This window comes from Phascolarctos cinereus, unplaced genomic scaffold (genome assembly GCF_003287225.1).
Source record: "Phascolarctos cinereus isolate Bilbo 61053 unplaced genomic scaffold, phaCin_HiC Scaffold_2;HRSCAF=192, whole genome shotgun sequence".
NCBI lineage: Eukaryota > Metazoa > Chordata > Mammalia > Diprotodontia > Phascolarctidae > Phascolarctos > Phascolarctos cinereus.
Window position 1 is genome coordinate 295,332,406 of NW_027555625.1, and position 22,383 is coordinate 295,354,788.

General features: G+C 38.7%; 1 protein-coding gene across 1 annotated transcript; it reads left to right on the top strand.

Annotated features, from left to right (window-relative positions):
• Positions 1–300: 300 nt before the first annotated feature.
• Positions 301–22,210, top strand: LOC110207373 (uncharacterized). The gene is made up of 6 exons (XM_020984980.2): positions 301–402; positions 762–1,160; positions 3,275–3,363; positions 12,309–12,435; positions 12,762–12,857; positions 20,319–22,210. The coding sequence occupies exons 2-6, from the start codon at positions 1,145–1,147 to the stop codon at positions 21,656–21,658; spliced, it is 1,668 nt and encodes a 555-aa protein (XP_020840639.1). The 5' UTR covers positions 301–402; positions 762–1,144; the 3' UTR covers positions 21,659–22,210.
• Positions 22,211–22,383: the final 173 nt, after the last annotated feature.

Genomic DNA, 22,383 nt, shown 5'->3' on the forward strand with positions numbered 1-22,383 from the left:
GGTGAGGGGCGGGGGAGAAAAAAAATGAGCAGTTCCTATGGAAACAGACTGTGATGGTGGACTTTTGAACGGCAGAGAAGTTGCACCACTTCCCCTCTTCTCTAACCTAGCCAATGGAGACCAGAGCCTAGATGCTGGGCAGGGATTAAATGTCAGTTCTAGAACCATTTTGCAAATGAGAACCTCTATAGCGGTTCGGAGCTGGGGAAGGGGTGACGAGAGGAAGAGGGGAAAGCCCTCAGCCCTTAGCATTCTGGGAATTGTAGTCCCTAGGCCTCTCTGCGCAGCTGTGCCGCAGGCTCTCGCCTCTAGATGCGTGCGCATGCTCACCGCCATGACTGGAAAAGATGATTGTCGCCGAGTCGCGTCTGTGTCAGTCTAGGCCCCGCATCCGGTGACCAGGTATTTAGTGACCGAGCGTCCGTCCCCGATACCCACTCGCGCTCTCGCCCTAATAGGAGCAGGTCCGGGAGGGGAAGAAAACGGCTTGTGTTCCCTGGGCGTGACCGCTTGGGCCCTGGATGTGCGCGGCTGGGCCTGCCCTGGGGGTGCCGGGGCCTGTGGCCGCGCCGTGTGGACGTCTGGCCGCTTCCAGCAGCTTTGCTTACCCTGTCTGACCACAACACCGCGTGCTGCCTGTAGAGTGTGAGCTCCTTGAGGGCAGGGACTGTTTCAGCTTTTATCGTAGGCACTTAATAAATGCTCTTTGACCGAATGAATGAGTGACTGAAACTCACCTTGTGTCCGTTTTGTATATCCAGGGTGTCTGGCCATCTCCGCAGGTCTCTGAGGGCCTGCTCTGACTGAGGCTGCTGGGCCCCTCCTGCTGACTCCTTCCCGACTCTGCTAATCGGCCCTGGGTAGCTACAGGGGCAACAGAGGGAGGACTCATTCCTGGGGAGACAGATCAGAGAGCCCCACAGTGAAGGAAGGTCCAAGCTCTGCAAGAAGGTGAATGTGGAGGAAGATGCCACATCTGACTTGAGATCTTTGACTAGAGCTTTGGGGCAGAAAGGAGCAGGTCCTGGAGCTGCTGGTGCTTCAGCAATATTCTGACCCACCTGCCTGGTTAGATAGCAATTGGGTGACAGCAGAACACCCAGAAGCCATTGAGAAGTGGCTGACCGTGGAAGATCTGACCCAAATGCTTGGGGAGAGAGGTGAGAATTACAGAAGGGGAGGGAAGGTGACAGGTACCCCAGGATGGGAAGAGGAGAATGTAACTCAAAAGAAGGTGTGTGAATTTGGGAATAGGCCAGGAGGGAAGTTATCAACATTTAAGGATTATCCCAACTTTGTTTAACTTTTTTTCCCCTACTGTGCCCCTTTCTGCTGGCCCAGTACACACATAGAGATTCTTATCTTTCCAAGTCCAAAGGCTCTGAACTTGTTTGGTCCCACAGTTATCATCACCTTAATATCTGGAGTCATGAGGATTCACCTTCCTATTCTGTCTCAAATAGAGAACAATTCTGTTTCCTCTTAGATCAATTTGCAGTTTTTCCACAAAGAACTTTTACTGAGAACCTAAGAGAAAACACAAGGAAAACTTGACTCTAATAGAAAGTTTCTAGTATTCAATTATCTGAATAATGTTCAAGTCTTTCCCAGAACAGATTCTTTGGTCAGCAGAAGCTATTATGTTTAGCTAGCTCTTGCAGGGCATCTGACCCTGGTTCCTCTTTATCTTAAATCCTGTGTGGGGAACCTTGCTGCACATTTCCCCTTTGTAAACTTTAAGTGTTCCCTCTCTATTCCCTCTTGCGTTTCCTCCTTCGCTACAGGGAGGGTCTGAATTTGGTGCATGGATCTCAGGTGATGAGAATTATATATATATGCACATATACACACACATATAAATTGTTTTTATATCACCTACAATTCCCAATATATTCTTTCCCCTTCCTACTCCCAGAGCGCCATAAAGAAGAAAAAGGAAGTTCAGGAAAACTGACCACCAAATTGAAAAAGTCTCATGTACACAGTGTTCAATACCCTTAGGCCTCCACTTTTGCAAAGAAGTAGGGAGAAGGTACATTCTTTTACCTCTCTTTTGAGCTAAGGTTGGTTATTAGAGACAATATATTTTTAATTAGTTAATGGGTCAGGTTTCATTAGAAAGAGGAGGAACCTATTACATATCAATAATTATAATTATGTTAAAGTCATGACCAGTGTTGTCAGGTTGTTATTACCGTACTATGATATATATTATGCTTTTTAAAGAGTACAAAGATCCTTTTCTTTCATTTTTTTTTTGTTATGAACTGACCAACATCAGCAAACATGAACATTGCAATACTTCAAAGATACTTTCCCATTGAGTATTCTTGGATTAGAGAATAGGTAGATCTCTCTGGCCCTGTGGTATGGTGAGCTCAGTGAGTAAGAATGTTTGGAATCTCAATATGGGCCCCTTATGTTATCCTTCAGCCACATCTTTGCTCTGCTTTGTAGCATGTCCCCTCAAGCCAAGGTTCTTCCCAACATTCACCATTAGCTGCTCTTGGTGGTAATCTGGTGGAGAAAGAGTAGAGGGAGAGGAGAAGGATTATCCAGTCATACCTTCTTTTAAGCCATTTTCTCCGAAAGCTTCTGTCATCCTAGCCAAATATCAAATAGTCAGTACGTTTAGCTTTTTACTTCTCAGAAAGTTTTCTCATTAGTTATCTCATTTGGTCCTCCCAAGGACCCTGTAAGTCAGGTAAGGTAGATATTATCATCTTTCCTGTTTTACAAGTTTGGAAACTGAGACTCAGATAGGTCCAGTAAATTACCTGCAATTTCATAATTAGTGGGAGAACCAGGACTTAAATCCAGGCCTTCTGACTTTGGTTCTGTGTTTATTTCAGTAAGTGATATTTCTCCCTGATTGGAAACCTCATGTTTTATATCTATGAAGCTGAAGATTGTGAATTGGGGGAAAGACGCAGCAGAATGTTTTGATGAGCTTCACATTAATAAAAGCTTTCAGAACTACACCTTTATTTGTCTGGCTGTCTTTGAAAGTGTACTTTCACTCGGGCTGTAGCCATTAGGCCATTACACCTTGAAACTATTAGGAACACAAAGATAGACTCTGGGTCCAATATGGCAATGCCTGTGGTTCTCTCATTGGGAATGGGGTTAACTCATGGTCTGCCTTGGTTCTCCTTCCTCCATAAGGAATGTGGGGAATCACATCCAACTGGCATGTTAGTCTAGCATGTGGTCTGATGAGTCTGGGAACCACAAAGCAGGAGGGTTTCCCTCATGGCTCCTTTCTCTTCCCCAGCTCTGCTTTCTCAGGACTCTGCCCTTCCCCAAGAGGGGAGCATGGAGGAAGAGAGAATTAACTCTGGGCTCCTGACAGCCAAATCCCAGGTGAGTTGGGGTTGCTTCTCTCTTTTGAAATGCCAGCTCAGGTGTCAGAGGCTAAATACATTTCCTCTCTCATCCTTCTGCTTTTCTGCCCAAGGACATGAGCTCCAGTTCTTTTTAGAGGAGTTTTTAGTATTTGAATGTTCTCGATTTGCCTTTCTCAGTGTCCACCTCAGTATTCTTGTTCTCTTTGCCCAGCATCCATTCAACCTATTAAATAGGCGGTTCAGAGCTACTATACTATAGTATGTTCACGAGCCTGTTAATAGAACAAATATATGACATGACAGTCTTCACTCTCAAGAAGCTTACTTTCTCTTAGACTCTTAATTTCCTTATCTGTAAAAATAAAGGAATTAAACTAGATGATTTTTAAGGCCCATACTACTCTTGAGAGACCAAGGGAATTTATGTGGTTTACCCAATACTAGACTGAGAGATAGTTAATTGAACTTGATTAGAACCTGGGACTTTTGACTCTTTATCTGGTATTCTTTTAACTAGCTGAAGCTCCGTAGGGAAAAAAGACACACACAAAATAATTATTTTTATTATAAATAAAAACATAAATATACAGGTAAATGCCAAAATTAATGGCATAGACAATAGATAAAGGAATTCAGATCAATATGGGCCAGAATGGCAAAAGAAGATTTTCTATCGGAATTGGGATTTGAGCTGGCCCTGAGATTAGATAGATTTTGTATAATTGGAAAGGACTGGAGAGGGCATTTCCATAAACAAGACCATCATGAACAAAGGCCCAGAGGCAGAGTAGGGACCGGCTACATTGGCCTGGCCAAAGTGGAAGGATCATGGTAGAGAGCAGTGGAAGATGGATTGAATATGTAGGGTAGAGTTTTATTATGGAGGGCCTTGAATGCCAGGTATCTAGTTTATAGAGACTTGGGGAGAAAAAAGGTTGCAAAACCTACATTTTCATGAAGTAATCTAGTCAATCTTAACTGTTGTGTTCTGGCAATTAGTTCTAGTTATAATAGAAAGTCACTGGACTTAGAGTCAGAAGACCTTGACACATACTGTCTGTTGGGCCATGGGCAAGTCATATAACTTCTCTGAACTTTAAGTTTCTTCTCTGTTAAATGGAGATAATAAATAATACATATACTGTTTACCTCAGAGAACTATTGTGGGAAAAGTGTTATGTGAGCCTTGTAAAGCACAATGTAGATGCGGAAGTATTAATATAATTATTATTACATTCATCAATATTAAATTCAGTTCAGCAGGCTACTGTTCAGTTCAGCAGGTGGCTACTGTCTTCAATGTTAGGTCTATAGACATAAAATGGCACTAAAGCTTAAGTAACTTCCAGTGTTATGCCTGGGGAAAGTAAAGGATGGTGTACATAGCTAATTATAATACAAGATAGAGACAAGTGCAGAGGAGAGATCCAAAATAGCCTAAGAAAATTAAGGGAGATGGAGAACACTTTCATTTGGCTGGCGGAGGCTTGCTTCATGAAGGAGGGGACTACTGAACTAAGCCTTTGAATAAAGATAAGGATTTTAAAAGACAGAGAGGAGGGAGAGAGTACTTCCAGGCATGGGGAGCAGCCTGCACTGATATATGGAGGTAAGTGAAGTCTTAAAAATGAGGAAGTAAGATTGGGGAAACTTACAATCTAGTTTGGAATGCAGCAAGGGGAATAATGTAAAATGAAGGTGGACAAGTCAGAGCCAGATTGTGGAGGGCTTTAAATGCTAGATCAAGGACTTGATTTTTATCTAGGAGCCAATAGGGAGCCGCTGATAATTTTTGAGTAGGGGAGTGATGTCACCAATACTCACTACCACCCCCACTATCATAGTTTAGAACAAGTGCCGAAAGTAGGGATTTCATTTTCATTTATCTAGGTTTCTTGTGTGGGTCATAGAACTCAAAGGCCAAATAATCAAGTATTCTAATGTGACACATTATTGTAAATGCACATCTGATTTACGATTAGAGTCCTGTGCAAGCATTAACATTAACATAGTACTTTAATGTTGGCAAAGCATTTTATATACATTATCTCATTGAGCCTCAACAATCTTGTGAAATGGGTAAGAGTATTATTACCCCACTTTTATAAATGGGGAAATTGAGACTCAAAAGTATATGACTTGCCCATGACCTCTAACACAACTAGTGTAAGTGATGAGATTTGAGTCTTAAGTCTTCCTGACTATAGGTGCTGCACTCTTCTAAAGCATGTTGCCTGCTCCACTGTATGAAGCTGACATGGCCACATCTGTGCCTTAGGACAATTAACTTTGACTGCTTTGTGAAATGTGGTTTGGAGAGGGGAAAGACTCAAGGTAGAGAGGCCAGTTATGGAGCTTTTAAAATCATCTGGGCAGGAGAAGCTGAGGATCTGAACTAGAATATTGGTGGTGTGAGTGAAGGGAGATGGATAGGGGAGATGTGGAGGTAAAATTTCCAAGATTTGGCAATGAATTGGGTGTAGGGGCTGACATGGAGAGAAGAGGCAAAGATGACTTATACACAAAACACACACACACACACACACACACACACATACATACATACATACGTATATAGCCACACAAATACATCTATAGGTGTAGCATAATATTTGAGGCAACAAAGAGAGGACAGTTTATATGCATATACAGATATGTGTGTTGTATATATACAACACATATATGTGTGTATGCATGTGTATGTTTTATATAGTGCATGTTGTACATATACAGGCATATATGTATGAATGTCTCTGTATATATATAGATAGTCTGTACTTTCCTGTGTTTTGTTAAGTTGTGCTTTTGGAAATGACTTTGTAAAATGATCACTATAAAGTAGATCATAATATTCCTGTAAGTGTAGTGTTAAAATTAGGGATTTTATTGCTGACCCAGAACTCAGAATCATAGGACATTAGAATTGGAAGGCACCTCAGACATCCTCTAGTCCATAGCCCTTATTTTATTGATAAGGACACTGAGGCCAAAAGAGATGAAGTGATAAGGTCATGTGTTAATGGTAGAGCTTATTCCTTACAACCCTGTGAAATAGTGTATTATTATTCCCATTTTACAAATGAAGAAATTGAGGCTTGGAGAGGAAACTTGTCCATACCCAATATATGTCAGTTAGATGCACCCAGGTCTTCTGATTCCAGGAGCTCCTTTTGTTGTTTGATGAGATAAATTACATATTAATAAAGCTAAGTTACAACTCCATTTGTAATTTTCCTAATTGCTAAGTCCTTTACATTCCACATAAACAGAGCTATACTGATAGTTAAGTGTCAACTTATCATTAGAACTTATCTTTACCTTATGGTCTGCAACCTTAGTGTCATCCTTGTCTTCTTCACCCCGCCCCCCTCCCACCCCCCCATCCAATCAGTTGCCAAGTCTTCAATTCTCTGTGCCCATCTCTCTTATCCATCCCCATCTCTCCCTTCATACTGGTTACTGCCTTAATTAAGATCGTTATCACCTCTTGCCTGGATTATTGCGGTAACTTAATTTTCCTATATCACAGAGTTAGTTGATCACATCATTTCCTTGGCTTCTTATTGGCTAGGGGATAGAAAGGTGTCACCACCACCCAGCTCCCCACCAGGTGCTGGCATTTACCCTCCACAGTCTGATTCTAATCTGCCTTTCCACGTTTATGTTATTCTCCTTCACATACTTTGTGTTCCCACCAAACTAGCCAAGAAGCATTCTATCTCCTTTCTCTGCACCTTTGCAAGGCTGTCTTCCATTTATGTAATGCGCTCCTTCCTCACCTCTGCCTTTTAACATCTTTAGCTTCAGTCCCCAGCTCAGGTGCCAACTCTTATGCAAATCACATCTCCTTTTTTTGCTAACCACATCCACTTTTCCCTTCACTGTGCTCCCTTCTCCCCCAGTTAATGTTCTCTCCCTCACTACATTATCTTGTATTTACTTAATTGTGTACTGTTGGATTGCACAGATGGAATATAAGCTTCTTGAGGGCAGAGGTGTGTGTGCGTGCGCGCACGTGCATGTATGTATCTATCCGCAGTGCCTCACATAATACTTTGCAAAGTATTATGCACATAGTGGATGCTTAATAAATATTTGTTAAATGGTCACATGATTTTAAAAACCCACATTATCAATCCAAATCTTTTGGCCATTTTCATAAATTACAGTGAATTTCAGCTTTATTTTGTTATCCTTAGCTTAGAATTTGGAACTAGAACAGATGCTGGGTCATTTGGCCCAAACCACTTACATTGCAAAGACTTAAATTGAGACCTGTGGAAGGAAAAGTGACTTATTCTGGGTTCCATGGCTAGTTCAGGGGAGAGTCAAGGTTAAAACCAAGATCATTGGACTGCTAGTGTAGCATTCTTTACTCTATGCTGCAGCCATCTGATTGTTGGAAAGAATGTTTTTTTCTTTCCTTCAATTCAAATGACAAAATTAATTGTGAATAATAACTAACCTTGAATTGTAGTTGCTGGTATCCAGAAGCTGTGGAAATTTGTGATAATAGTGTCTAGGATTTTTTTTTAATTGTTCAGAAATTATGGTATATTTGTACTGGCTTACAGGAAAATCCTTTTTTAAAAAATCATTTTAAGTCCTCTAGATGATAGGAGAACTCATCTTCCTGAATTCAAATCTGGCCTTAGACACTTACTAGCTTGTGACCTTGGGCAAGTCACTTACCCTTGTTTGCCTCAGTTTTCTCATCTGTAAAATTAGCTGGAAAAGGAAATAGCAAACCATTCCAGGATCTTTGTCAAGAAAACCCAAATGGGGTCACAAAGAGTCAGACATGGCTGAAAATGACTGAATAATAACAAACAACAACAGATTGTAAACTCTTGGAAGGTTGGAGCCATGCTTTTTGTATCACCCTCATCAGCTAACATAATATTTTCCACTGAGTATGTGATCAACAGTAGAGTTATAAGATTTTAAAGATGTAAGAGACCTAAAATCTAAAGTAGTACTTGTTGAATAAATAAAATTATGTGATATCACTTTAAAAAAATTGAATTGTGAACTCTCATAATGGCGTTCTAAGGTTGAATCTTTAAAAAGATGCATATTTCAACCCCCGTTCACCAAAAATCTGAATTTCCAACCTATTTTATTCTTAAAGCAAGACTAAAAAGTTGAGAAAAATTTCAAATTCTTGAGTGATCTGTGTTGTACAAAATTTCATTTTTGAGACAAAAGACAGAGACTTATATTTCATGCATAAAAATATTTTTTTTGCTTGAAAATTCCCCAACTTTTCTATCTCTTAAGTATTGGGGATTTCCATTAGAACTATTAAATATTCAAGTCTATTTTTAAAAAAACCTTTTAAAACTATTTTTTTGTTTCAATGAAACAAGAGTTCATTGAAAATGTGCTCTTATCTTAGTGGAGATGGATATCCTCACATACCTCTGGATTTAGAATCATCGGTCATTTTTTGTTGTATTTAAAAAACTTATGCATTCTATTACATGTAAGATCATAACAAGATTTCTTAAGAGATAAATCCAGTGATAATTTTATGTAATAATTCTCTCAAACTCAATATTGAGACAATAAAACAGGATAATATGTGCCTGTAACTATTATGGAGGATCTCCTCCACAAAATTCATAGGAAAGCTAGATATCTTACAGACTGGTTGGGTACTTTTGTGTGTTTGCTGATTGTAGCAAGCTCTGAAACACTTCAGGCTCTCTTCAGAGAAATGCCTGTCCTCTCATAAGATCTTAACTAATAATACACCATTCTTGATAAAGAATGCATATCACCCAGATTATATATGGATGGACAGCCCATTCAGTTATTGTATCAGCATATATATTTTGCACAAGTGCTATAACTAGACATGAAATGGGTCCAGAATTGAACCTGAATAGGAGAATTGGATAAGTTGCACTTAGAAATTACACAAAGCTTTCAAAAACCTTAAGATGCTCACCAGCATGTCTTTTCAGTGCCAATATTTTCCCAACAATGCTACGTGACTATGAATCATTAAATACTATCATCTTCAAACAATCAAATTTGTGGGTGACCCAAAGGAAAATAGAGAAACGTAGGGTCACCTTAAATAGCTGTATCACTTTGCTAATGACTACATTCAAGATATTGCGTAAGAGACAAAATTCTCATGACAGAAGGCAAAAGGCTGGTCATGTAGCAAGAGCAAGGGAAAATAGGTGAATGGCCCAAATGTTGTACTGGAATCCACGAAATAACAAAAGACCCAAAGGAACTCCTCTGGTACATTGGATGGATCTTCACATGGATGATTTATGACAGGACATAGACTTATACTGTATAGATTGGGAAGGCATATTTAGGTTGCATATTGCACTAGAAGAAGGGACATCAACATCAACACTTATTACAAATCCATCAGAGTTTCAAAACTTAGATTAAATAAATCAGGTCATGTTCAGTAAAACATTTGGAATAGCCTCTCATGTTCTCCTTATAGACAGAATGGAGGGATGTGGGCTCTGAGATGTAGGCTAGGTAGTTAATAGCTCAGATAGATTTGAATTTGGTCAAATGATCCAAATTGGTCAGTGTCATCTTGGAAGTAGGTGTTGAGTGTCCTAGGGATCTATTCTTGGCCATATGCTGTTCGGTGTTCTTATCAGTTGCTTATCTAACTAGGCATAGAAGGTGTATCTGTAATAAATAATTGAAAAGTTGAATAAAAACTGATTGTTCTCTCATGTCATGTGTGTGTCTACATTCTTAACAAAAGGTGTATGATCCTTAATGGCAAAAACCATGTTTCATACATTTTTTTTTTTTGGCAACTGGGGTTAAGCGACTTGCCCAGGGTCACACAGCTAGTAAGTGTCAAGTATTTGGTCTGAGGCCGGATTTGAACTCAGGTTCTCCTGACTTCAGGGCTGGTGCTGTATTCACTGTGCCACCTAACTGCCCCTTTCATACTTTTAAAATACTAATTACATAGTAAAAAACAATTTTTGCTTAGCATCCTATATGTTTATAGTATCTCAAAGTTTCAAGGGACATCTAAGGTCATCTGAGACAAACCCTCTTTGAAACATTAAACTTCTATTCACCATTCCCCCTGTGGGCATCTCACTTTTTCTAGAAGACCTACAGTGATGAGGAACCCACTTCTCCTCATAAGCCCATTTTACTTTTGGGCAGCTCTAATTATTAGAGAGTTTTTTCTTCTATTAGGAAGAAATCCACCCATTGATCCTACTTATGACCTTCTAGGACAAGTAGAGTGAATCTAATATGTCTTCCACATGAAAACCTTTGAGATATTCCCATGCTACTGGTCAACAAGCATTTACTAAGTGCTTTCCATTCCAGGCACTATACTAGATGTTAGAGGTAGTCACAAAAATAAGTCCCCGTTCTCAAGAAGCTTACATTCTAAGAGGATAATACAACATTCACAAATAAGTCAATACAGAATATATAGAAAATAAATATATGGTGATAGGGGAGTACTAATAATTAGGGGAATTAGGAAAGGCCTCTTCAATGAGGTGGCACTTGAACTGAGCCTGGAAGGGAGCTGGAGTTTCCAAGAAGCAGAGATGAGGAGACAGCATTGTAGGCACGTAGGACTGCTTGTGTAAAGTCACAGAGGTGGGATATGGAGCATCAAGTAGGGACAAGAGCAAGTAGGCCAGTGCGGCTGGAGCATAAAGTGTGTGAAGAGAAGTCATGTATAATCAGCCTGTAAAAGAGGCTGGAGACTTTATTCTAAAGGATACACACAGAAAAGTTTGTATTTTATTTTTAAGAATAAACCAGTGAAGTTTCTCTATTAGAGAAGTTGACATGGTTACACCTGTGCTTTAGGAATGTCAATTTGGCAACTGTGTGGATGTGAATTGCAGAGGGAAGAGACTGGATGTAGGGACTCCTGCTAAGATTCTATTGCAGCAGTTTAGGCAGCGGGGGTTAAAGGCCTGAACTAGGGTGATTGTGGTGAAAAGAGACAGAGATGAATATGAGAGATGTTGAGAAGATGAAATTGATAACAACTTGGCAATTGACTGATATTAAACATTCCCATATCCTTCTACAGATCCTGATTCCCTTCCCCTGAATGTACTCCACTATGTTAATATCTTCCAGAATATTAATTACACCTGGATCTGAATATAACACTCCATATGTATATTACCAGTGAGACTATTACCACCTTTGTTCCGTGCCCTACACCACCATTAATACAGACCAAATTTGCGTTAGCTTTTTTGATTTTCTGTGTTGTACTGTTGACTCATACTTGACTTGCAGTCCGATAAAATCCCTAGGTCTTTTTTAAGATGAATTTTATCAGGCCATATTCTCATAATTATACATATAGTTGATTTTTGAAAGAATATTATTCATCCCTATTTGGCCCATTTGTTCAGCCCATCAAAATCTCTCAAATCCCTATTTTTACTTCTAACATATTAGTTCCCAGCTTCATGTCATCTGCAAATATGATAAACATTCTATCTCTGTCTTCATTGAAGTTATTGGTAAAAATGTTGAACAGAACAGATCCAAGAATGTGTACAGCAGTACTGCCCTGGAGATTTCCTTCCAGCTTGATATCAACTCATTAACTACTACTTTTAGGGTCCAAATTCAACTAGTTTTGAATACACCTAACTGTACTATCATCCAATCTGCATCTTTCCATCTTGTCTTCAGTAATATAATGACAGACTGAGAAAGGCCTTGCTGAAATTGAGGTATATGTTATCCTTATGGTACTCACTCAATCTACCAGTCTAATAACCCTATTTTAAAAATAAATTAATTTAGCATAAAATGATTTGGATTTTATTAATTCATATTGGTTTATATATCCTTACTAAGACCACTTCCTATAAAGCCTGCCCTCATCCTCTAATGCTCCCAGCTTTCCCCAAAGCCACATTGCTGATGGTTCTAGGTTTAGCAGGAATGTCTTTGGAATTTCAGGAGTCATTGACGTTCAAGGATGTGGCTGTGGACTTCACCCCGGAAGAATGGGGGCAGCTGTACCCTGCTCAGAGGGACCTGTACAGGGAAGTAATGCTGGAAAACTATAGAAACCTGGTCTCATTGGGTAAGGGTGGCTTCCCTGTATGATTCAGAATCTGCCCTTTGGAGGATCTTTGTTTCCTCAATTGTTAAATGCTATGGGGCCTCTGAAGTGTTAGCAGAGTTTGGGCTTCAGGGTTCAGAGAAACAGGGTGTCCTGGCTCCCTCTTTCCAAGTGGAAGAGCTATAATTCATAGCATTAGAAATGGGCAGCTTCAACGTGCTGCTCGTTATGCTGCACCTTTCTCACCCTTCAGAGGTCTTGAAGAGCAAGTCACTGGGACTGAATTCTAGGATTGTTCTTTGTCCCTAGCACAAACACCCAAGTCCTTTGTCTTTACCCATGAGCAGGGCATCAAGTTTCCAAACCACATTTGATCTCCCAGTTGGAGCAAAGAAAAGAACCTTGGATGATGGAGAGAAAAATCCCAAGAGGGAACTTCCCAGGTGAGTGATGAAAGCAAGGCAAATAGGAGTCACTGTAAGTAAGAGTCATGACGGGGTGAGTTTTGGGTAACGTGGGTGGCCCTCCACAAAAATCCCAATACCTGTAGATAAGACTGGGGCCATTTGACAAAAGCTACCTTGGATACCTACCCTGATTTCACCTTGCTATATCATAGAAGAGACCTAGATATCATCTAATATCCTACTTTATACAGGATTTTTCTCCTATAACATCCCTTAAAGATAGCTAGCTATCCAGCCTCTACTAGGACATTTCTGGTGGCAACAAGATAGCTTGTTCTATTTTGGGTCAACTCTAATTTTTAGAAAAATATTCCTTATATTGAGTGAATTTCTTTGCATGAACTTCCTGATTTCCTGCAACTTCCACTAATTGGTCCCACTTCTGATCTTTGTAGTAAAGTAGAATAATCCTACAAATTCTTCTGCATGCCAGCCCTTCAAACATTTGAAGTCAGTTTCCATATGTCTCCTAAATTTTCTCTATGCTCCAATCATGGAAGAAGAGTTGTCCTTGTTAAATAAAGCTAAACTCCCCTCAGACTCTGGATTTTGTCCATTACAGCATCTTCTAGGACCTAGATCCTATAATTCTCTTTCTAACATCATTAGTCTTTCCTATTCATAGACTCCCTGTATTTTTATTCTTCAAATTTGTTATTAATACCTACTACCTCAGTTTCCATTTTGATTTGCAATTACAGCATTTTAAGACTTAGAGACCACTTAACTGTAATCTAGTGTCTATTCTCCCTCCATTGCTTCATTTGTATACACCAGCCCCACACACATATCTCACACTTTTCTAATGGCCTTTTTTTAGTCTCCATCTTCTTCACCTTCATTGTATCTGATAGTGATGACTTATATTTGATATTGATTCTTGAATTTCCTCCATTGGCTTATATGATGCTGTACTATGCTGCTCTTTTTCACTGACTTTTCTTCTTCCTTCTTCCCCTTTATTATAGGATGTGGTATCTTTAGCTCTCTATTCCTCCTTTTCTATAGTCGGTCCCTTGGAGAACTTAATCATTGTGATTATTTCAGCTATCCCTTTTATGCTTATGACTCTCAAATCTATACTTCCAACTTAGATGTGTTATGTACATACTAGTCACATTTTCACCTGCCCCTGTGATAATCTATTTGGATATCCCACTGTTCATTTCAAACTCAACATATTTTTAATTGAATTTACCATATTTTATCCAAAATACCTCATCAAAACCTGCATTTTTGCCAATAGTAGTACTACTACTCTCCTAATCTAGAAATTATATAGTCATATTAAATAATCCATCTCCTTCATGTCCAATCTATCATCAAGTCTTGTTCTTTTAAAATCTCTTAAGACTCAGCCCTTATTATCTGACATTCTAGGCCAGGTCTACATTACCTTGAAGCTGGATTTGTGGTGTGATGGAAAGAACACTGAATCTGAAGTCAGAAGATCTAGGTTTATATCCTAGGAGACCCTGGGCAATTCACTTCCCTCCTAAGAGTTTCAGCTTTTTAATGCAAAAAATGAAGGGTTAAATTTTTTAATTCTCTTCTATTTCTAAGTTGTATGAGTCCATGGTTAATGTTAATTGCACCTGGCCATCATAATGGTAGGCTTTTTCTCCCCTATTATCCATCTTGTATGTGATTGTTAAATTAATCTACCAATGACCAGTACATTGAAGCTGTTCACTGTTGACTCTACAAAGAAAAGACATTTCTGAGAAGCAATGTGATAGAATGGATAGGATACTAGACTAGGAGTCAGAAAGACCTGGATTCAGATCCCATCTTCAAACATTTATTAGCTGTGTGATCTGGGCAAGTCCCTTAATTTTTCTGTGCCCCAGTTTCCTCAATTGTAAAATGTAGGAGTTGTATTCAGTGGCCCATAAGGTCCATTCTAGCTCTAAACCTATGATTCTGTGAACTTCTAGAAAAGGGAGGTGAAAATACCTTCTCTGTGTCCTAAAGAAATCAGAAATATTGGATAACATTCTTACCTGGGTATCTCTGAGGTTCCATGGTTTTTAATCTTTAAGGAAACAGATGCTGAAATGAACAAAATTAATATAAGAAAGTCATTACCCTGTCAAGATGCTGCTCAGAGTTTGATGACTACTGATTGCCTCCTAAATCACATCTAAATCTTCCTCCCTCTATTTCTCAACCAATAGACTCTGCTTCCTATTTTTTATAGGTGATGCCCTTTTCTCTAACTGTGGCTTTGAATATATTCTGCCCTGTCTGAAACACCCTCCACTTTTCTTTTTGTCTACTAAATCCTAGGCACAAAGCCTTTAATGTCCACTGAAGTTCCTCTCCTCCAGGAAACCTTCCTTGATTACTACATGTTATGTTGGTCTTTTTTTATGAAATTCTAAAGCACATATAATCTTTGCCACATAGATCTACCATTTATTTATATGGACTTTTATTTTCAATTTTTCACATGTGTTAAGGCTTCTTATGTAGCTAGTAAGGTCTTTGGAGGGAATAACCTTTTTCTCACTCTTCCCTTTTATCTCTAGTACTGCTTAAATAATAAATGCTTAGTAAACAGTTGAGTGGTTAGTTACTATGGAGCCACTAGGATTCCAGTTGACCACTGAAGTCCTGTGACTTTTGATACAGGTGGACCTGAGATAATTGGGAAGGGGTCACATAGAGTTATAAGAAATAAAGCTGTTGATGTCTTTATGATACAAAGTCATCCTTGCTCTGTCTTTAGGCATAGGTCATATACTTCAGGCAGCTTGCAATACTGTAGCCCAGTGCATAAGATTTTCCCAGGGAAATACAGATACAAGGAAAGCCACCCAAGTCACCAGACTGCCTAGAGCTATGCTCTGCCATGAAGAGGTCTCATCCAGTTTTTTTGCTTACCTTCTTTTTTAAGACCAATTTGGGAACACCAGACCAGAGGGCTAGTTTCTCCTTTCTTGTGTATGCTACCTTCAGGCATTTTCAGAGAGAGAAATAGACTTATGATAGGCAGCTTAGTATAGTAGATAGCATATCAGACTTGTCAGGAATACCTGGGGTTGAATCTCACCCTTGTTACACAATAGCTGTTTGGCCAAGGATAAGTGCCTTAATCTTTCTGAGCTTCAGTTTCCTCATGTATAAAATGAGGATAATAATACCTATGGTACTTACCTCACAGGATTGTTGAGAGGCTGCAACTCGATAATGTGTGAAATGCATGGAAAATTTTAAAGTGCTATATAAAGGTCAGTGATGATGATGATGATGATGATGATGATGATGATGATGATGATGATGATGATGAGTGCTGTTGGTAGCTTCTGCTGCTTTCCTATTCTCAGAGCTCCACTGCCCTGCCTCCTTGATTGTGATATTGTCACAAGGAAATGATTTTTCTATTCATTTATTCATTCACTCAAAAGCATTTATTGAATATCTGTGGAGAAAGATGCAGAAGTAAGTGATGTATTTACTTGCACACAGGAAAGACAAAGTAGACCCCACATGAAATGTTACATATTTGAACATAAAACATATGAGTAACCATGCAAGATAACATGGATAAAGTAGGTTATAGTATAGACATACTTTAGGAATAAAATTCAAAAAGCATTGATTGTGGCTCTACTGTGTACAAAGCTCATACTTTAATATGTGTAAGCCCTGTATAGGAGATATAAAAAGAATAAATATGCCATGAAGCTTACAGCTTAATAGTGGGGAACAAGCCACTTATATTTTTTTTTAAAAAACCTGATATCAGGTATAAATTCCGTGAAAGAAGAATGTCAGTATGGGCCAAATGGCTTTAGAGTCTTTTTTTAAAAATTAGTTTATTTTTAGTTTTCAACATTCACTTCCATAAGCTTTTGAGTTGTAAATTTTCTCCCCTTCTCTTCCCACCTCCCTCCCTAAGACAGTGTGCAATCTGATATAGGCTGTACATATACATTCCTATTAAACATATTTTCACATTAGTCATGTTGTAAAGAAGAATTAGAACCAATAGGAGGAACAATAAGAAGGAGGAAACAACAAAACAGAAGAGAAAGAAAAAAACAAGAGCAAATAGTATGCTTCGATCTGCATTCCAACTCCATAGTTCTTTCTCTGGATGTGGATGGCATTTGTGTCATGAAACTTTTGGAGATGCCTTAGATCCTTGTATTGCTGAGAAAAACTAAGTCTATTAAAGTTAGTCATTGTACAACATGGCTGTTCCTGTGTACAACATTCTCCTGGTTCTGCTCACTTCCCTCAACATCAGTCCATACAAGTCTTTCTAGGTTTTTCTGAAATCTGCCTGCTCATCATTTCTTATAGCACAATAGTATTCCATTACATTCATATACCACAACTTGTTCAGCCATTCCCCACTTGATGGGCGTCCCCTCAATTTCTAATTCTTTGCCACCACAAAAAGAGCTGCTATAAATATTTTGGTATATGTGGGTCCTTTTCCCATTTTTATGATCTCTTTGGGATACAGACCTAGAAGTGCTATTGCTGGGTCAAAGGCTATGCACATTTTTATAGCCCTTTGAGCATAGTTCCAAATTGCTCCCCAAAATGGTTGGATTAATTTACAACTCCACCAACAATGCATTAATGTTCCAATTTTCCCACATCTTCTCCAACATTTGTCATTTTCCTGTTTTGTCATGTTGGCCAATCTGATAGATGTGATGTGGTACCTCAGAGGTGTTTTGATCTGCATTTCTCTAATCAATAGTGATTTAGAGTATTTTTTCATATGACTATAGATGGCTTTAATTTCTTTATCTAAAAATTGCCTGTTCATATCCTTTGACCATTTATCAATTGGGGAATGACTTGTATTCTTATAAATTTGACTCAGTTCTCTATATATTTTAAAAATAAGGCTGTTATCAGAGACATTGGTTGTAAAAATTCTTTCCCAGTTTTCTGCTTCCCTCCTAATCTTGGTTGCATTGGCTTTGTGCAAAAACTTTTCAATTTAATGTAATCAAAATTATCCATTTTGTGGGAAAAGGACCCACATGTACAAAAATATTCATAGCAGCTCTTTTTGTGGTGGCAAAGAATTGGAAACTGAGAGGATGCCCATCAATTGGGGAATGGCTGAGCAAGTTGTGGTATATGAATGTAATGGAATACTATTGTGCTATAAGAAATGATGAACAGGCTGACTTCAGAAAAACCTGGAAAGACTTATATGGTCTGATGCTAAGTGAAGTGAGCAGAACCAAGAGGACTTTGTACACAATAACAGCCACGTTATGCAGTGACTAAGAATGTTAAACTGAACCCTTCTCAGCATTACAAGGATCTAAGACATCTCCAGGGGCCTCAGGATGGAAAATGCTGTCCACATCCAAAGAAAGAACTATGGAAGTCGAATCGCTATCACTTATTTTTACCTTCTGTTGAATTTTGTTTCATCTTTCTGATGGTTCCTCCTATTGGTTTTAATTTTTACTTACAACTTCACTAATGTGAAAATATGTTTAATGGGTACGTAAATGTAAAGCTTATGTCAGATTGTGCGCCGTCTTGGGGAGGGTGGGGGGGAGGAAAAGGGAGAAAAATTTTCAACTCAAAAGCATATGGAAAAAAAAATTTAAAAACAGAAATTTTTAAAAATGCTATACCACATTGCCTCTTTAGATTAAAATTTTAAAATATAAAATAAAAAAGTTTGGATTAAATTTTTTAAAAAATTATCCATTTTGCATTTCATAATGTGTTCTCTGTCTCTTGTTTGGTCATAAATTCTTCTGTTCTCCATAAATCTGACAGGTAAACTATTCCTTGCTCTCCCAGTTTGCTTGTAGTATTAGCCTTTATATCTAAATTGTGAACCCATTTTGACTTTATTTTGGTATATGGTATAAGATTTTGGTCTGTGCATAGTGTCTGCCATACTCTTCTTTGGAGTCTTTTTTTTTAAAGAAGTAGAATATAAACTGGTCCCTTGAGGATGTTTAGGATTTGATACCAAAGAGACTTTTGAGGTGTATTGAACAACATGATCAAAGCTTGAAATTTTGAGTGAGTATGGCATATGTGGGAGACAGGAGCTTGGGTGGACTAAAGTAGAATATAAGTTTAAATAGGTAAGACCATACCAAATTGTGGTGATATCTGATCAACTGGCTAAAAATCACAGACTTTATCCTATGGGGATAGGGGAGGCATTGGAAGATTTTTCAACAAAAGAGTAACATTGTCATATTAGGGGTGTGGAGGCAATTTTAGAGTAGCAGAGAGGTTGATACTCTTGTGTGATGATAGCTGCAGCTTTACTGTATTAGAGCACTGATGGTCAGGTAGGTACCAGGATTAGGAGATGCTTGGGCAGGAGCTCAGTATTAGGAATACAGGTTTTAAGGCCTCTGTACTTGACATAGAACATTTAAAGGTCTGGGAACCAGAAAGTTAAAGTAGTGAGTAGGAGTTCTGTTATCAGTAATCAGGCAAAATAGGTCTTGATCATCAAACAAGATGAGGATTTGTAATCTAGGAAATACAGGAGAATAAGACAAGAAATAAGCTCCAGTGATTAGAATGTAGAAATGATCCTACTCTGGAGTAATTGATGGTTTTTCTTCTTGCTCTTTTTTACTTCATGTTGAATATAGGTTCCTGGGTTTCTGCAGGTGGGTTTCAAGAAGTGACTGTAGCTAGACGATAATAGGAAACTGCAGAATTCCTCTAATCATGATACCCAAGGGTATAGAAAACCTGGGCTTCAGGAGTATTCTTAAAGACGTGAAATTATTTGTTAGTGAGACATTTCTTTGGTAGGAGTGAACCAGATGGATTAAAAAATCAAAAGACGATTGTAGGAAGATAGGTTAGTTAATACAATTATTATTATTAGTTATTACAATAATTCAGGCATGAGATGATAAAGCCCAATGTACTATTACCAGATTATAACCCCTAGTTCTAACTCATTCCTACATTCCCTCCACTTGCCCTTTTTCCCAGTTACCCTTCTTGCCATCCATTTTATTTTTTGGTTTGTTTTTTTTTTCAGTGAGGCAGTTGGGGTTAAGTGACTTGCCCAGAGTCACACAGCTAGTAAGTGTTAAGTGTCTAGTCTGAGACCATATTTGAACTCAGGTCCTCCTGACTCTAGGGCCAGTGCTTATCCACTGCACCACTTAGCTGCCCCATCCATTATGTTTTGATAAACTCTATTTGTTCTCTGTGCCTTCAAGTCTCATGCTAGATTAGCTCTCCTAATCATCTGTGTCCCTTCCTCACTGTTTCTCTTTCTACAATTATTTGTGGCCCTTCCTCACTGTTTACTCTATTTTCTATTCTTCCCAGATTGGAAGGCCATATTTGAGAGTTTTCAAAGCCATGCATGCCTTCAGTTCCTCAGTTCCATGCATAGTGTGCTATAGCACTTTCCCTGCTCTCAACACAGGAGACAGTTTCATGTTTTATTTCTTACAGATTGGGAAACTAGACCTGAAACCAAGGAATCAACTCCAAAGGAGGATGTTGCTGATAAAGAATTATCCCAGGAGGTGATAATGAAAAGATTCCCAAGGGATGGTCTTTGGTGTTCTACATTTGGAGAGGCCTTGGAATGTGATGGCCGGTTAGGGAAGCAGCAAAGAATCAAGGAGAGAATGTTAAAACAAATGTCAGTCACCCACAAGAAAAACTTCAGTGGTAAGAACCATTCTGAATGTAATGAACTTGGAATAAGCCTTAGTTTGAGATCAATATTTGTTACCCAACAGAGAAGTTCTATAGGAAGGAGATGCAATAAATGTAATACATGTGGAAAGGTCTTCAAACATAATTTAGACCTAGTTAAGCATCAGCAAATATGTGCAGGAAAGAAACCCTATGAATGTGATGATTGTGGAAAAACCTTCAGTCAGATTTCATACCTTACCCAACATCGGAGAATTCATACTGGAGAGAAACCCTATGAATGTAGTGAATGTGAGAAGGCCTTTAGCCAGATTTCATACCTTACCCAACATCGGAGAATCCATACTGGAGAAAAACCCTATGAGTGTAGTGAATGTGGGAAAACTTTCAGCCAGCGCACACACCTTACTTGGCATCAGAGAATTCATACTGGTGAGAAACCTTATAAATGTAATGAATGTGGGAAGGCCTTCAGCATCACTTCATCACTTAATAAACATTGGAGAATTCATACTGGAGAAAAACCCTATGAATGTATTGAATGTGGAAAAGCCTTTAGCCGAAGTACAGCTCTTACTCAACATCAGAGAATTCATACTGGAGAAAAACCCTGTCATTGTAATGAATGTGGAAAAGCCTTTAGCAGAAGAACAGCCCTTACTCAACATCAGAGAGTTCATTCAGGAGAGAAACCCTATCATTGTAGTGAATGTGGAAAAGCCTTCAGGCAGCACAGAGCCCTTACTCAACATCAGAGAATTCATACAGGAGAGAAACCTTATCAATGTAGTGAATGTGGAAAAGCCTTCAGCAACAGGTCATCCCTGATTCAACATCAGAGAATTCACAGTGGAGAGAAACCCTATGAATGTAATGAATGTGGGAAAGCCTTTAGTTGGAGGACACACCTTACTCAGCATCTAAGAATTCATACAGGAGAGAAACCTTATCAGTGTAATGAATGTGGGAAAGCTTTCAGTGACAGATCATCTCTTACTCAACACCAGCGAATTCATACAGGAGAGAAACCCTATCAATGTAATGAATGTGGGAGAGCTTTCAGCCGTAACTCATCTCTTACTAAACATCAGAGAATTCATATTGGAGAAGACCCCTATGAATTAAGTTAATTTGGGAAGTTATTAATTCATACTGGAAAGGAACCCTATGTATGAGGGAGACCTTTCTTGTACAAACTGAGACCTCAATAGACATTACTGCAAAGTCTCTGAAGAATAACACTGAAAATGAAGTGGATTTAGAGAAATTTCTTTCAGACTCATAAATATCCTTGAATTATAGAATCATGTAATTTGAGTTGAAAGGGACATCAGAGATAATTTAATCCAACTCATTCCTAAGCAGAAATGTCTCTAAAATCATCTCTGCCAAGTGGTCACCCAGCCTCAGTTTGAAGGTTCCCAGTGTGGAGGAAATTCACTACCCCTCCCCCCAAGATATCATTCTACTTTTGAACAGTTTCAATTGCTAGGAACTTTTCCCTTAAATCAAACCAAAATCTACTTTTTCCCCATATTTCTTACTTTCATATGTTGTCTTCTGCCATTAGAATGTATACTCCTTGAGGATAGGACTGGTTTTTTTTTTGCTTGTATTTTTGCCCCCAGTGCTTAGCTCAGTGCCTGGCACATAGTAAGCACTTAATAAATGCTATATCTATCTCCTCTGTCATTTCATTTGTTGTTCTTAATCTTATCTTCTAGTTGAAGACAGCTATCATGTCTTTTCTAGTCTTCTCCGCTTCATTTGGTTGTTTCTTATATGACAGGCTCTCTAGTTTCCCTTACCGTCCTGTCTGGCAAATATCCTTACTAAAATGTGGTTTCTAGAAGAG